Source organism: Dysidea avara, chromosome 11 (assembly GCF_963678975.1).
Source record: "Dysidea avara chromosome 11, odDysAvar1.4, whole genome shotgun sequence".
Taxonomy (NCBI): domain Eukaryota; kingdom Metazoa; phylum Porifera; class Demospongiae; order Dictyoceratida; family Dysideidae; genus Dysidea; species Dysidea avara.
Window position 1 is genome coordinate 26141428 of NC_089282.1, and position 13186 is coordinate 26154613.

The 13186-nt window shown below is 38.4% G+C and overlaps 1 protein-coding gene across 1 annotated transcript in view; it reads right to left on the bottom strand.

Annotated features, from left to right (window-relative positions):
- The window catches only part of LOC136238542 (uncharacterized), a 33836-nt gene extending 26930 nt beyond the window's left edge, over positions 1-6906 (bottom strand). The window contains exons 1-3 of the mRNA XM_066029089.1: positions 6706-6906; positions 4857-5138; positions 883-1179 (exon numbers count right to left, since the gene is read on the bottom strand). Of these exons, the coding sequence (XP_065885161.1) occupies positions 883-1179; positions 4857-5138; positions 6706-6763 (637 nt within the window). The 5' untranslated portion in view covers positions 6764-6906. The remainder of the gene's footprint in view (positions 1-882; positions 1180-4856; positions 5139-6705) is intronic.
- Positions 6907-13186: the final 6280 nt, after the last annotated feature.

Below are 13186 nucleotides of genomic sequence, written 5' to 3' on the forward strand. Positions count from 1 at the left end.
GCACTTGCAAGTGAAGTAAGTTGAATTTACAACAAAACCTGTGTCTGCAAAAAGCTGAATGGTTTTCAGAACCTGGTGGAATGCCCTAGAACTACACCTGGTAATTTGCCAACAAATGTTCTTCTTGGTAATTAGAACTAACATAAAAAAGCACTGCAAAATACTGTATAGTAGAAAATTTTGGCAAATTTGGTGAGTATGCACGGATTCACCAAAATTTTACTCGCCATTTTTCTAAACACTGAAAGTGTAATAGACGCTGTTCATCAGTGAGTGAATATTGTTACAGCGGTGAGTGGTTAGTCTTCCGCAAGTATCCCATTGAATACAGTATGGTTTTAGACTAATAAATCAAGCAGATGGACAATTCAGCTCGAGCGATTCAGCTTAGTGCCCATGCACATGCCTTGCCTCACTTGCCATGTGCGTTCCAGTCTTGATTACTGACTTAGCGAACTAGTGCATGTTGTTTTTATTACAGCTAGCTCTTGAGTTAGCTATTTGCATAAGAGCGCGTAGATTCGAATGAGAGGCATTGAACTGTAGTACTGCGTCCGTAGACATCGCAAAGCTTCGTTGCCAATGCTTTCAGATTAAAATTGCATGAGCAAAGTAATGTCATGCATTCGCCAAAACATTATTTGCCAATTTCTGTCAATGATCAATTCGCCAAAATTTTCTCCCCCAAAAATATTCCACTACATGGTAGCTGTCTTGAAATGTTCACCACTATACATTTCCATGGTACTTAGCAATAGTGTGATCACTTCACAGTTACGTTTAACAAACTAATAGCACCTCTGATACACTGACTGTATCAGTAGCTATATGAGCAACTATATTTACAGTTTCTCACACAAATACTTGTACACACTACCTTACCTCGTTTCTTTATATTAAGGTTAACACTGACATCAGAATCACCACAATCATTAGATCCACTAAACACATACTCTCCACCATCATCAGAATATGATGCATTACTAAAGGTTAGTGAGCTGTAATTTGTTGCTCCAATAGTATAATACTTGATCACATGATCATCAGGTAATGGAGCATGTGTCCTGTGCCAGTTACTAGTTATAGAATGATTATTAACCACTGTTAGATTAACAGATCCTTCTTCCATTATGATCTCTTCCTCATTGAAGTTCTCTCTATACAAATAAGGAACTGTACCTGTAACAAGAAATTCAGTTAGCTAATTATAGTACAGTAAAACAGATGTTGGTAAATGATGAAAACTAAACTTTAGTGAACTGAAGAGAGTTCACCAATTTGTCCACTGTTGCTACATGGGAATTATGCGAACCGTATTACGTACTTTTCATGCATACTAATATACCAAGCTCAAGTCATGTTAAAATTTCAGCAGTTATGTATGGTAACATCCTGTTAACAGGTAGCTCATAACAGGGAACTTGTCTTAGTGACCAAGGGGTCTGCAATGAGCAAAAAATTGACTACACGATTTACGGGATTTACAAAGGTTTAAGATTTACACAGAGATTTATAGTAAAGATTCACATGCTGAAAAACTTGTCAAAAACAACAAAATGAGTTTATCAAATTGTTAGCATACATACGTAGATAAGTGGAATTTACGGAAATTTGATTTAAGATTTATAGATTTTCTTCAATGGCTTATGAGATTTATGCTTTGTTGCTGATCCCTCATTAGTGATCACCTGTATAGAAAGGCCATCTCTCAAGTATAGAATAAGCAAAATACACTACAAACGAACATTTACCCACACTAATAAAGTAGTCACATTCTTTTAGAGTATCTTGCTACAATTTTATACTTGCCAGTAATTTCCTTTAGCAGATGTGATTTGTATACGTCAGAAGCCACTCCTAGGGAATACTAGATGAAGTGCTAGAAGAATAATATGAAACATAAAATGCATATTTTAGGTGAGACCCTATAGCAGTCACCTGCCTGGATATCTTGGCCCAAGGGTGACTGACTTAGACAGAATGTTACACGTTACTAGGAGAAACAAGTAAAGACAAACTGTGAAGTTAGCCTATAGTGATGTTAAGTGCTCGATGGTTAAAATAAAGCAAATGAATAAAATAATCATGAATTTATGAACACGACTCATATGACGTGATGAGGTATCTACCCATATCCTGTTATTGTTTGGTTGGCACCTAATTCCTAGAATTAGAATTGAAACCACAAGTGAAATGAAAGCCAATAACAATGTCATTCACTACTCAAACAACTGGTAATTACCACATTAAAGCAGCATACTCACAACTTGGTGAATATCAGATGATTAACACCAAAATCACATGATGCTACACATGAGTGTGTGATGATACACATGATTGTGTTGGTATCACATGTACACAGCGTATCAAATAAGATTCTCTACCATTACATCATTGCCAATGCAGACATTACTATTCAGTATATTAAAATATTTCAGATATATTTCATGGTTTACTGTAATGTGTGGATGAATATCTGGTAAAACTCTTTTCTAAAGCAGTTGGGTAGTTTTAGCTATAGCTATACCACAAAATTCCCCTCTACGGTTATGTAGTCAGACAACTGTCTCACTATTATCTCATTGTGGGTCACTCATATGAATATTGTGTGGTACACAAGGGAGATTCCCTAGATATTGATGGTTTAACCATTTTATCATGCAGAACAGGCTGAACAGCTACACTGGGAATGAAGTAATGTAAAGATCACGTTTTAAAGTGTAGCGTGCATGGTGGTATTGATTTTAAATTTCTATGAACCACATGCATAATCCTATATGCAGCCTAATAGCAAAATAATGAAGTGAGCATGTAGGTTAACCAAAGGAGATTGGTCACTTGTCATCAAACATCTCGTGATCTCATAGAAAAGTTCTGCTTATTCAACCCCGACACTTCAGTATCAATATAAAATATTCTAATGCATGAATTGATATTGATAATTTAGGGTTCTTTCAGCTGTCCAACACTTTGTGTGGCTTTTAGAATCAAGAAGTAAATGCTACACTATGCATACCTCTCATGAAGGTGACAAGGGACATCATAACAACGATGCTATTTTTTTCAGGCACCATGTTTTATTGTGTAATCATACGTATTAGTACTTCATTGGGCTATGACATGTGACCATGCAGATTAACTGAACAACAGAACCACTTACCTAAATTTATTTTTGACACATGTGCAAACTATGTGTACGCACCTGTCCTATCACGCAGGCACTGTAACATGGTCAATAAAGAGAACTGAATTTTTGCAAAAAGAGTTAAACTATTAATATTTGTTGTAGCTATACTGCCAGCAAAGGTTTGAGCAAAAATCAACTTAACACACAAGTGCACACTTCCCAGCTGGTTAATTTTATAAGTAATTTAGGTAAGCAGTTAACATCATAAAGAATTGAGGTAATAAAATAGAAGGCACTTACTCTAACAGAACACACAAGATAAACACACAGACAAATGAACAGTCACTCTTGAAATTGCTATCAAATGTGTAAACTCTGTATACTGTGAAGCAATATTAGGATGCTACGAACTTACTATGAGCAAAAAAAAATTTTATAAGCACCAGAAAGGTGTTTAAACAAAAACAGTTGTGCCACTGGTGGGATTGAACCTGCAGCCAACACTACAGTAACCGCAACAAGAGAAAAAGGCAGGAATTGAACTGTGGACCTTTGGGTTGAGAGTTCTCGCAGAGTTGTTTGTGGTTTTGACAGGAATGTAGCTTCTATACCAACACCTTCATACTGTGTAAATGATGAACAAAAGCATGTAGCAATTTGTAACAACAAACTTGGAGTTGCCAGATGATGAGTACTTGATTTTTTTAAAGTCCTGAGTTGATATGTGCTTTGGTTGCCAAGTTAGCAGTGTCATGAAGAATGTAATTCAGACAAACAGACAGACAGCTTTTCATATACAGATTGACAGGGCTATTATATACCCAGAGACGTTTGGTGGTCTGGGCAAAATACGAAGTTGAGATTCTATATTGTGCATGTGGGTGAAGTACAGGTACACTGAGTACAGTTTTAGGGTCCAGCGTCTATAAAAGCGCAATGCTTGAAATCTGTAATTAACTTGCAGTTGTTTTGCAAAAGTGTTAGATATACTGAATTACTGTAGTTACATTAATGAAATATTATGAATGTATCATAATACTAGCTATAGCTGTATCAAGTTTCCAGGGTTCCAGGAAATTCCTTGGATTTCTACACTACTTGGAAAATTGAGTCAACTTACAATCAGGGAATCACTTTATACCTAATCTTTAAGCAACGGTTTCTTACATGGTACCAACATTAATCTAGTTTAATCACACTGAACAATAATTACAGCATACGTAATTCATACACAAATACTGACTGCCATACGTATGTTTTGGTGTTAGAACTAATATTCCAAAAATTCTACCTAAGCTCAAACTAAAACAGACCACAGCCCCCTATAGTGAATAGCATTGTAGTCATTTATAGATTTGAGGTTCGTTTTGTCTTGTTATAGGGTGTTTTTTAAAATAGTTGTTTAAATACTGACTAAAGACGGGGCTAGAATAGGTAGTATAGGAACACAATTTTTTTGGCTGTGAATTTGATTCTCGTAAGAAAACATAATAAAGTATATGGACCACAGAAAAAAATAGGTGAGGATTTGGCCATTATATTCCAGTGACATGTATACATAATCCACACCAATTTTGGTTGGCCAGACCAACTTTTTGGTTGCTAATTAAACTGGTCCAAGTACCTGGGTTTCAATTTTTATTGATGTATATAGGGTACATGTATATGTTGAAATTACATCCATTGCAGTTATTATCTACATATTATCCTACTACAGTGTTCCCCTCACCATTACTCAGCATAGAGATGCTATTACCTCCTTTACGATCATCACTAAAGACTGTACAAGTATAGTTGACAACATGATCACTAGCAGTCACTAAGATATCACTACTAGTCCTGTTTAACTGGTCCACACTAGAGGTCCACTGGTAGGATGGGTGAGTGATAACATCATCAGCATGACATGTGAGCTGGACTGATTGATTATTACACAACAAATGTGAAGTGATGTTAGTTGTGATGGTCACTTTTATGTGACGGGAAGCTTGTGATGATGAGAGTGGCAATGCTATAGAAAAATGTTATAGTACAGTTCATAAGTGACCGTCATTACAGAAATGTAGTGATGGTTAATTATTATTACAGGTAAAGGAGGCCCAAGAAGCCTGCAAAGCCTGTTTTTACAAAAATTAACAATTAAATGCCAAGAACTGTGTAACTAACTACAATAATAATTATACAACAAAATCAATAACAGTCATAGCTACAACAAAGTAAGCAAGCTAGTTACCATCAAGGGAATTTAACTTGTTTAGTGTAGGTGCATTAATTTAACTAAATAATTAGGAGAGCCAAACTACTTGGTTGTAGTACCAGTTTTTGTTACTACAAACACACTACTTAAATGTGTAAGCACGATATATATTGACACCAACCAGCAAAGACTTCAACAAAATGTAGAAACAGAAACACAAAATTGCACTAAAGCAAGCCCCCCCCCCCCCCCCCCCCCCTCCCTGCAAGCTGGCTGCTATGTACCTATGCTCTAGTTGACCGTGCTAACCATACAACCTTATAAATGCAAGTCAAAAAGAAGACATGTGAAAATAAGCCAAAGGACAAAAGTTGAACCCGACCTTGACCCTAATGTCAAAGTTTGTCTGCATGTTATCTGTAAATTTTTCAGTAGTGAGTTCGATTGTGAGGTGAGCTAGGGTTGGCCCAGCTTTGCCTGGATGACCGCTTTGCTCCTTCTAATCCCAGCTCACTTCGAACTTACCAAAACTTACCTTCATACAACTAGTCTGTTTGATGCCTGAGTTGCTTGGTCAGTGTCAACAGTGGCACTGAGCACTTGGCACTTAGCTACTGACACCAACAATTGGTGTCAACAGCTTTTGGTGGTGCTTATTGACACTGATGATCGGTGTCAATAGCCAACAAAAAAAAAAAAAACGGTTGAGTACCTTGTTGGGTACTTGATCAATGTACTGACTGTTCCAGTTGTTAACAGCTCATACAGTAGGGGGTAAATAAAGCACCTATCAATTTAAGCCCCACTACCCCCCTCCCGGGCGTACATAATAGTGGTGGATTTGATTTGAATTGACGTTTAAAATTGTCCCATTAGTGGGGAATTTGACCATCCAAATTTTTGTTTACTGCTTGCTTGACTTTACAGGCTATCCACCTCCTGCAAGAATAACCTGTTTCCTTGGTGTACTGGGTAAGACACTGGATGGGAATTTGCATTTTGAAAAAGTCAAATCCCCACCTTTCCCCCACCGCTACCCAGGAGGGGGGAGGTGGGGGTAAGTGCATTAAACTTGTATCCCCTTGTTGTAGATTGATAAAAAGTAGCAGTACATATACATAGGTAAATGGCGAGACAATGATGGTAAGATTTTTGGTTTTATAATGTTCCTGCTATGAAGAGATTGAGAAGTACTAAAGCCTAGTGCCAAGACTGATATTCTGACTATTTCATACAGCCTTCCCCATAGCAGGAGCTTTACTGTCGGTTCAATAGCGAGCACGGCTTATTGAACCGACCTTCGGTTCAGTATCCACTGCCTTATAATTATGGTCTTAGTTACTGACAAGGTTACTGATGATAAATTAATGGAGTGACTTACCATCTAGGATGTGACATAACACAAGAAGAGTTAGCAGCTCGGTTGTCAACAGTTTCATGTTCGAAGTTTTGTTTGGTTCCGCTGCACATTTTCAGCCAAGGGTAGTCACTTCCATACCTTTTGTTCAGTGAAAATAATTCATAGATCGTATATTCTTCGCGTATGACTCGTGCTATGATCTTAGTCTCGCGTAGCCAGACCGCTTTTTTCCGTATATTGGGTGGGGAAAAAAGGGTCTGGTGCAACTCCAATAGCTGTTTACTTCTGAGCCGTCCCCACATTCCGGGGACGCTAATTGAATAACATTGGTCACAAAGGAGGTGCCATGACGTCAGTAAAACTATGAAGTATTCCTACACTCCTGCTCCGGTTGTGAGTCTTGTTACACGATGAGGATTAACTTTCAAGACGCTATAAAAGAGACATCGGAGCAAATTAAGATTCGTTTAAAGGATAAACAGATCTCTAGTTAACTTACTGATGTCATGGCACCTCCTTTGTGACCAATGTTATTCAATTAGCGTCCCGGGAATGTGGGGACGGCTCAGAAGTAAACAGCTATTGGAGTTGCACCAGACCCTTTTTTTCCCACCCAATATACGGAAAAAAGCGGTCTGGCCACGCGAGACTACTATGATCTATGGTCAAGTTGAAACACCAGTACTGGGATCAAGAGGGAGTGTCTATTTTACGGACCGTCGGACCGGAAGTTCCTGCTTAGCAAGCTTTTTTTTTTTTTTTTTTCCCGGGCTTGATGGACTGCCCTTGCCTACCACCCCCAGCACATAAATGGCCTGTGCTGGACAAACCGGGACTTTCTTAGTCTACGGCAAACTGAGACTCTGCCCGAATATTATTTTTTCTTTTTTTTTTTTTTTTCCCCGGGCTTGATGGACTGCCCTGCCTGAATCAGCTCCACAATTGGGGGAGTCTTAACATAGTGACCGATGGATGAGCGGGCTCCGCGGATGCATTGTATGGAGGACCGCAAGAGAGAAAAAGATAGACAGCACCTTAACCACCCCATGACAACAGAGTAATCATCACCCCACTTATTTGAAAGTTGATGAGCCAAGTGTTGATAAAAAACAGAAGCCTCATGAGCCAGACCACCAGAGGCAGACATTACCAGGGGGGTAAAAGAGGCGTGCTCCTCCTCACGAACTCTCTGAGCATACGCGCGTTTCTAAATGTTCTCGTGCCTCCGATAACAGGAGGCCAGTGATTAGGACGCATTAGAAGCAGCCAGAGGGTTGAACACCTGCACATCCACAAAACATCTTTCACTTCTTCCACCCCAAAAACCATTCATGGCGATGTCAAGACGGGCACCATCTTGGATATTGGCAGAAGCAGGGTAGTCCTGCTGTGAAACCGGCTGGAGCTCTGGTTCAACAGCTACCTGAGAGCATACTTCAGTCAACAGGGTAGCAGTTAGATCTCTGATCTCATTGTGTCGGATAGAAGGCAAGCCACCCTTGGGACAGGATAAAGCATGCTCCACTGAAAAGGAAGTCCCACATGCACAGTGAGCAGGAGTCTGCTGAGGAGACCACCCATAACGTAGTGCCACGGCATCATGAAACGCGGACTTATGTAGTGCAAAGCCATGTTCCTGTAGGGGCCGGGTGGTAAGCCAGTTGGAGGCCCCTTTGGCTGAGGCTAGATCTAAAGCGCGTTGAGAGGAGGGATCCAAGTGGGTACGCAAACTGGAAGATCTATCCGAATACTAGTTGGAAGATTTGGAATTGCGGATTGCGGACTTGCGAGATAGCTGTTCTGTTTTAACAATAGCCAAATTGGTACCCCGGTCCAGAATGAATTGTGAAAGAGGCTCAGTAATGTGACACGAGGCTGAATACTCCTCAGCTGCAATAAGATGTTGGGTTTATGATACCCAAACCACCATATCGAGGTGGAAGGGCAAATAATTTACGGATTGTATCATTTGGTGGAGAGCATCCCGTCAAAGTAGGGATAAGTACCAGCCAGATGTTGTCCTCAAGGGGTTGTAAAACCTCTGACATGTTTGGAGTAGTGCGACAAAGGTAGAGCACCCCACAAAGTGGGTCACTGCTGTTGACTCAGTTGACCCACTGACCCGAATAGTAATCCGGATCTGACCCGGTTTAATTAAAATAGAGGTGTGCCTCAAGAGCTAGATTAAAAGTCCACAAATTCCAAGTTCCATTAGCTAGACCTGCATTTTCTATACTATAGAAAGGATTGTCTGCAAGAAGCGAGTGCAAATGGCTACGTATTTTCAAGTAGGTGTGGCTCCACGTTAGTAGCTACAGCAATTAAGAATTTCCGGAAGTTAGGATACCTGCTGCAACATCTGCAGTGGGAACCCTTACAAGATAGACAAAATAGCTTCCATGCCATCACAATGTATAAAATAGTTAACTATTTAATTGACATCAATCCACCTGAAGGATGCTTACAGCTAACTAACAGTATTACCAGGGGTCATCCACTCCAATTCACACAGTTACAAGCCAATGTTGACTCTTATAAATATTCATTTTATCCTCATGCTATTAGACTCTAGAACAGCTTGCCAACTAATGCAGTAACAGTGGCATAACTAGAACTAGACTGACACCAGGGCCTAGTGCAATCGGTGGCTTAGCTAAGGCCAATGAAATTTGATTACCAGTTTCGCGTCATCGCCCGCATGCTTTTGATACACCCGCATGGAATTTCATTATTGGTATTTCAGATTGAAATACTCTAATAGAGCAGTCACTTTTACTCTAATGGAGCAATGAGCTATACTCAATGGAAAAATCACTTGTTATCATCAGTACGGATTAGTAACGTATTTTAGCTATTTAATGCAGGAGTAATCAATGTAGACTCACTTTTTTGGCAGAAATCTTCATGTTTGAGATGTGTGTTGTGCTTTTAGAAAATAATGAATAATAACCGCCCGCCCGCATCAAATTTTCAAAAATCTGAGCGAGAAACTGGTAATCAAGTTTCATTGGCCTAACCGAAAGATGATGGGGTGACACACCCCCACAGAACACTTAATTATAGTCATGACAATACAAAAAGGCTAATGATCCAATGATGGGCTAGCCAACGTATGGTGTAGTATTAGCTAATTATAACTTATCATAACCAAGTAGCTGTTTTATTACAAATTACTATCTATGTAAGTATAATGTAACCACCGCAGATTGAGCCTCATCTCGCTCTCATGTGTCTCAACTGTACTCCAATATCTATATTCGTCCATGATCAAGTAGAGCTATAGATCACTGGCAATATATTATGCGTTATAGCTATTTACGTTAGGCCAATGAAACTTGATTACCAGTTTCTCGCTCAGATTTTTGAAAATTTGATGCGGGCGGGCGGTTATTATTCATTATTTTCTAAAAGCACAACACACATCTCAAACATGAAGATTTCTGCCAAAAAAGTGAGTCTACATTGATTACTCCTGCATTAAATAGCTAAAATACGTTACTAATCCGTATAACAAGTGATTTTTCCATTGAGTATAGCTCATTGCTCCATTAGAGTAAAAGTGACTGCTCTATTAGAGTATTTCAATCTGAAATACCAATAATGAAATTCCATGCGGGTGTATCAAAAGCATGCGGGCGATGACGCGAAACTGGTAATCAAATTTCATTGGCCTAAGAAGCATTAAAGCTGTACAGTTTGTGGAATGCAGTAATGAGTTGTCAGCACACTTTGCAGTGCGACATCTAGAGTGTGCCACATCACATTTGTAGCATAAAGAATTCCTTTGATCTGAGGTGTGAAAGTGTTACATTTACTTTTGATTACTGGGTATAGTCAGCACAGCTGGTGTGCCCAGGAAAAAAAGGGAATCACAGTATTAGGTACAATTATATACTAACTAGTGTGGTGCTGGTTGTTTGTAAAACACACTAGCAATCGTAAGCTTTGGATAAATCATAAGATCAAACAGTTGAGAAGACATAAACAAAAGGCCTACAACAAGGCCAGACAAACGAATTTATCACTACACTGGACACAATTTAAATATCTTAAAAGACAAATGCAAAGAGAATGTCATAAGTCTTATAACAAGTATATGTCTGACATTATCCATGATTCATATGTAAATATATAGTAAAAAGAAAAAGTTATTTAGTTTCATAAAATCCCTACGGAAAGACTATTGTGGTGTACCCACTTTACAAAAAGATGGACTTTGGCATGATGACAACCAAGCTAAAGCTAGTATTCTAAACCAGTATTTTTCCTCAGTTTTTAGTAATGATGAACATCTCCAACCACCCCCGGATATGGGGCCTAGCCCCTATCCAGATATACCTAATATTGAGATCTGTTGTGAAGGAATCACTTGCTTACTTAATGATCTAGACCCATCAAAATCCCATGGTCCTGATGAGGTACCTGCTAGATTACTGAAATCCATGGCTGCTGAAATTTCTCCTAGCTTGAAGCTGATATTCTCTGCTTCCCTTCATCAAGGTGCCATCCCACAAATTTGGAAACAGACTATCATGACACCCTTATTTAAAAAAGGTGATAGATCTAACCCCTCAAATTATCGACCAATATCACTTACGTGTATATGCTGTAAAGTTCTGGAACATATTGTACATACAAACATCATGTCTCACTTCTCTGACCACAGTGTACTCTCTGAATCCCAATTTGGATTTCGTAAGAATTATTCAGCTGAATTACAATTAATAAAAACATCTCATGATTTTGCTTCTAGCTTAAACAACAAAGGCCAAACTGATGCTATATTACTAGATTTTAGCAAGGCTTTTGACCGAGTACCGCATCACTTACTGCTCACAAAGCTTCAACATTATGGTGTAAGTAGTAACAACTTGAACTGGATTACTGACTTTTTGGACAGCCGTACTCAGCGTGTGGTATGCGGTGGTGTCACCTTTAAACCTATACACGTAACTAGTGGCGTACCTCAGGAAAGTGTGTTGGGACCATTATTATTTTTAGCATATATTAATGATATCACCACCAATTTATCATCTTCCTGTCGTTTATTCGCTGATGACTGTATTTTGTACAGAAAGATTGATACACCGGATGATGCTAAAATACTTCAAGAAGACTTGAGAAAACTGGAAATATGGGAAGAGACCTGGGGGATGAAATTCAATATAGAGAAATGCATGATATTAACAATCACATTAAAACATAATCCTTACATTACGGGATACACCCTCCATGGCAAAAAACTGAATCCTGTTGTAAATGCTAAATACTTGGGTATCAATTTTGATAGCAAGCTTACATTCAACCATCATGTGGACACTGTTTGCCAAAAAGCTAATAACACTTTAGCATTCTTACGAAGAAATCTGAAACACTGTAACCAAAGAGTTAAGCTAGATGCCTACAAGATATTTGTTCTACCAATTTTAAACTATGCTGCGACAGTTTGGTCCCCACACATGCAATACTACATCAATAAACTAGAAGCTATTCAGAAGCGTGCTGCTCGTTTTATTGTGTCAAATTACCGCAGATTAAGTAGTATATCACATATCCTAAATTCACTAAAGTTAAAATCCATAGTGTACCACCATACAAGGCTTCATCTCTTGATGTTCTACAAGATTGTCAATCACCTAGTAGAGCTTCCTATCCCCAGTTATATTGTACATTCTACAAGATGTTTACGAGGAAACCAGGATAAATTCATCAAACCATCTGCTACTGTTGATGCATACAAATTTAGTTTTACCCAAGATCAATTACCCTATGGAATCAACTACCAATCAATGATATTTTTTCCCTAAATGATTTTGATAGTATTCTTCAATCAACACTGACACATTCAATGAAAAACAGTAATTAATAATCTAAAGACATTGTTTTTATACTCAAATTTGTGAGTTTTACAATTATAAATATATATATATATATATAAAGTGTGATATCAAGTTAGTTGTAAACTCATCATAGTTTGCATTGTCATCTCCATAATAAATACAGGCAGTTCATTCCATTCTTTGGTTGATCTTGAGTGAAATGATCGTTGATAAGATGTTGTTGATGGTGTGGGCAGGATAAAATGCTCATTGATATAGCAGAGGAATAACAATGGCACTAAGACCGAGCCTAAGACAGTCCCTTGAGGGATTCCAGATATCACATTACTAGTGCATGCCGGCCAGCATAATAAAAAGTATAATAGGCTGGAGTGCTATGGCAAACTGAGACTTAATTCCATATGAAAATAGATCAATACTTCCTAATAGAGCAGTCAGTGGAAACTGCAATAGAGCATTCAAATGGCTTCTTAGATCGATACTCTATAATAGAACAGTCACTTTATAGTGAAATACTCTAATAGAGCATTCACTGATTAAAATGTTCCAAGATAATTCTAACAAATTTTTCTAACTTAGGAACATAATAGGAAAACTGAAAGAACATAATGGGTGAAAAATTTGGGAAATTTCTGAAAACAGTTTGGGCAAAATATTTGACT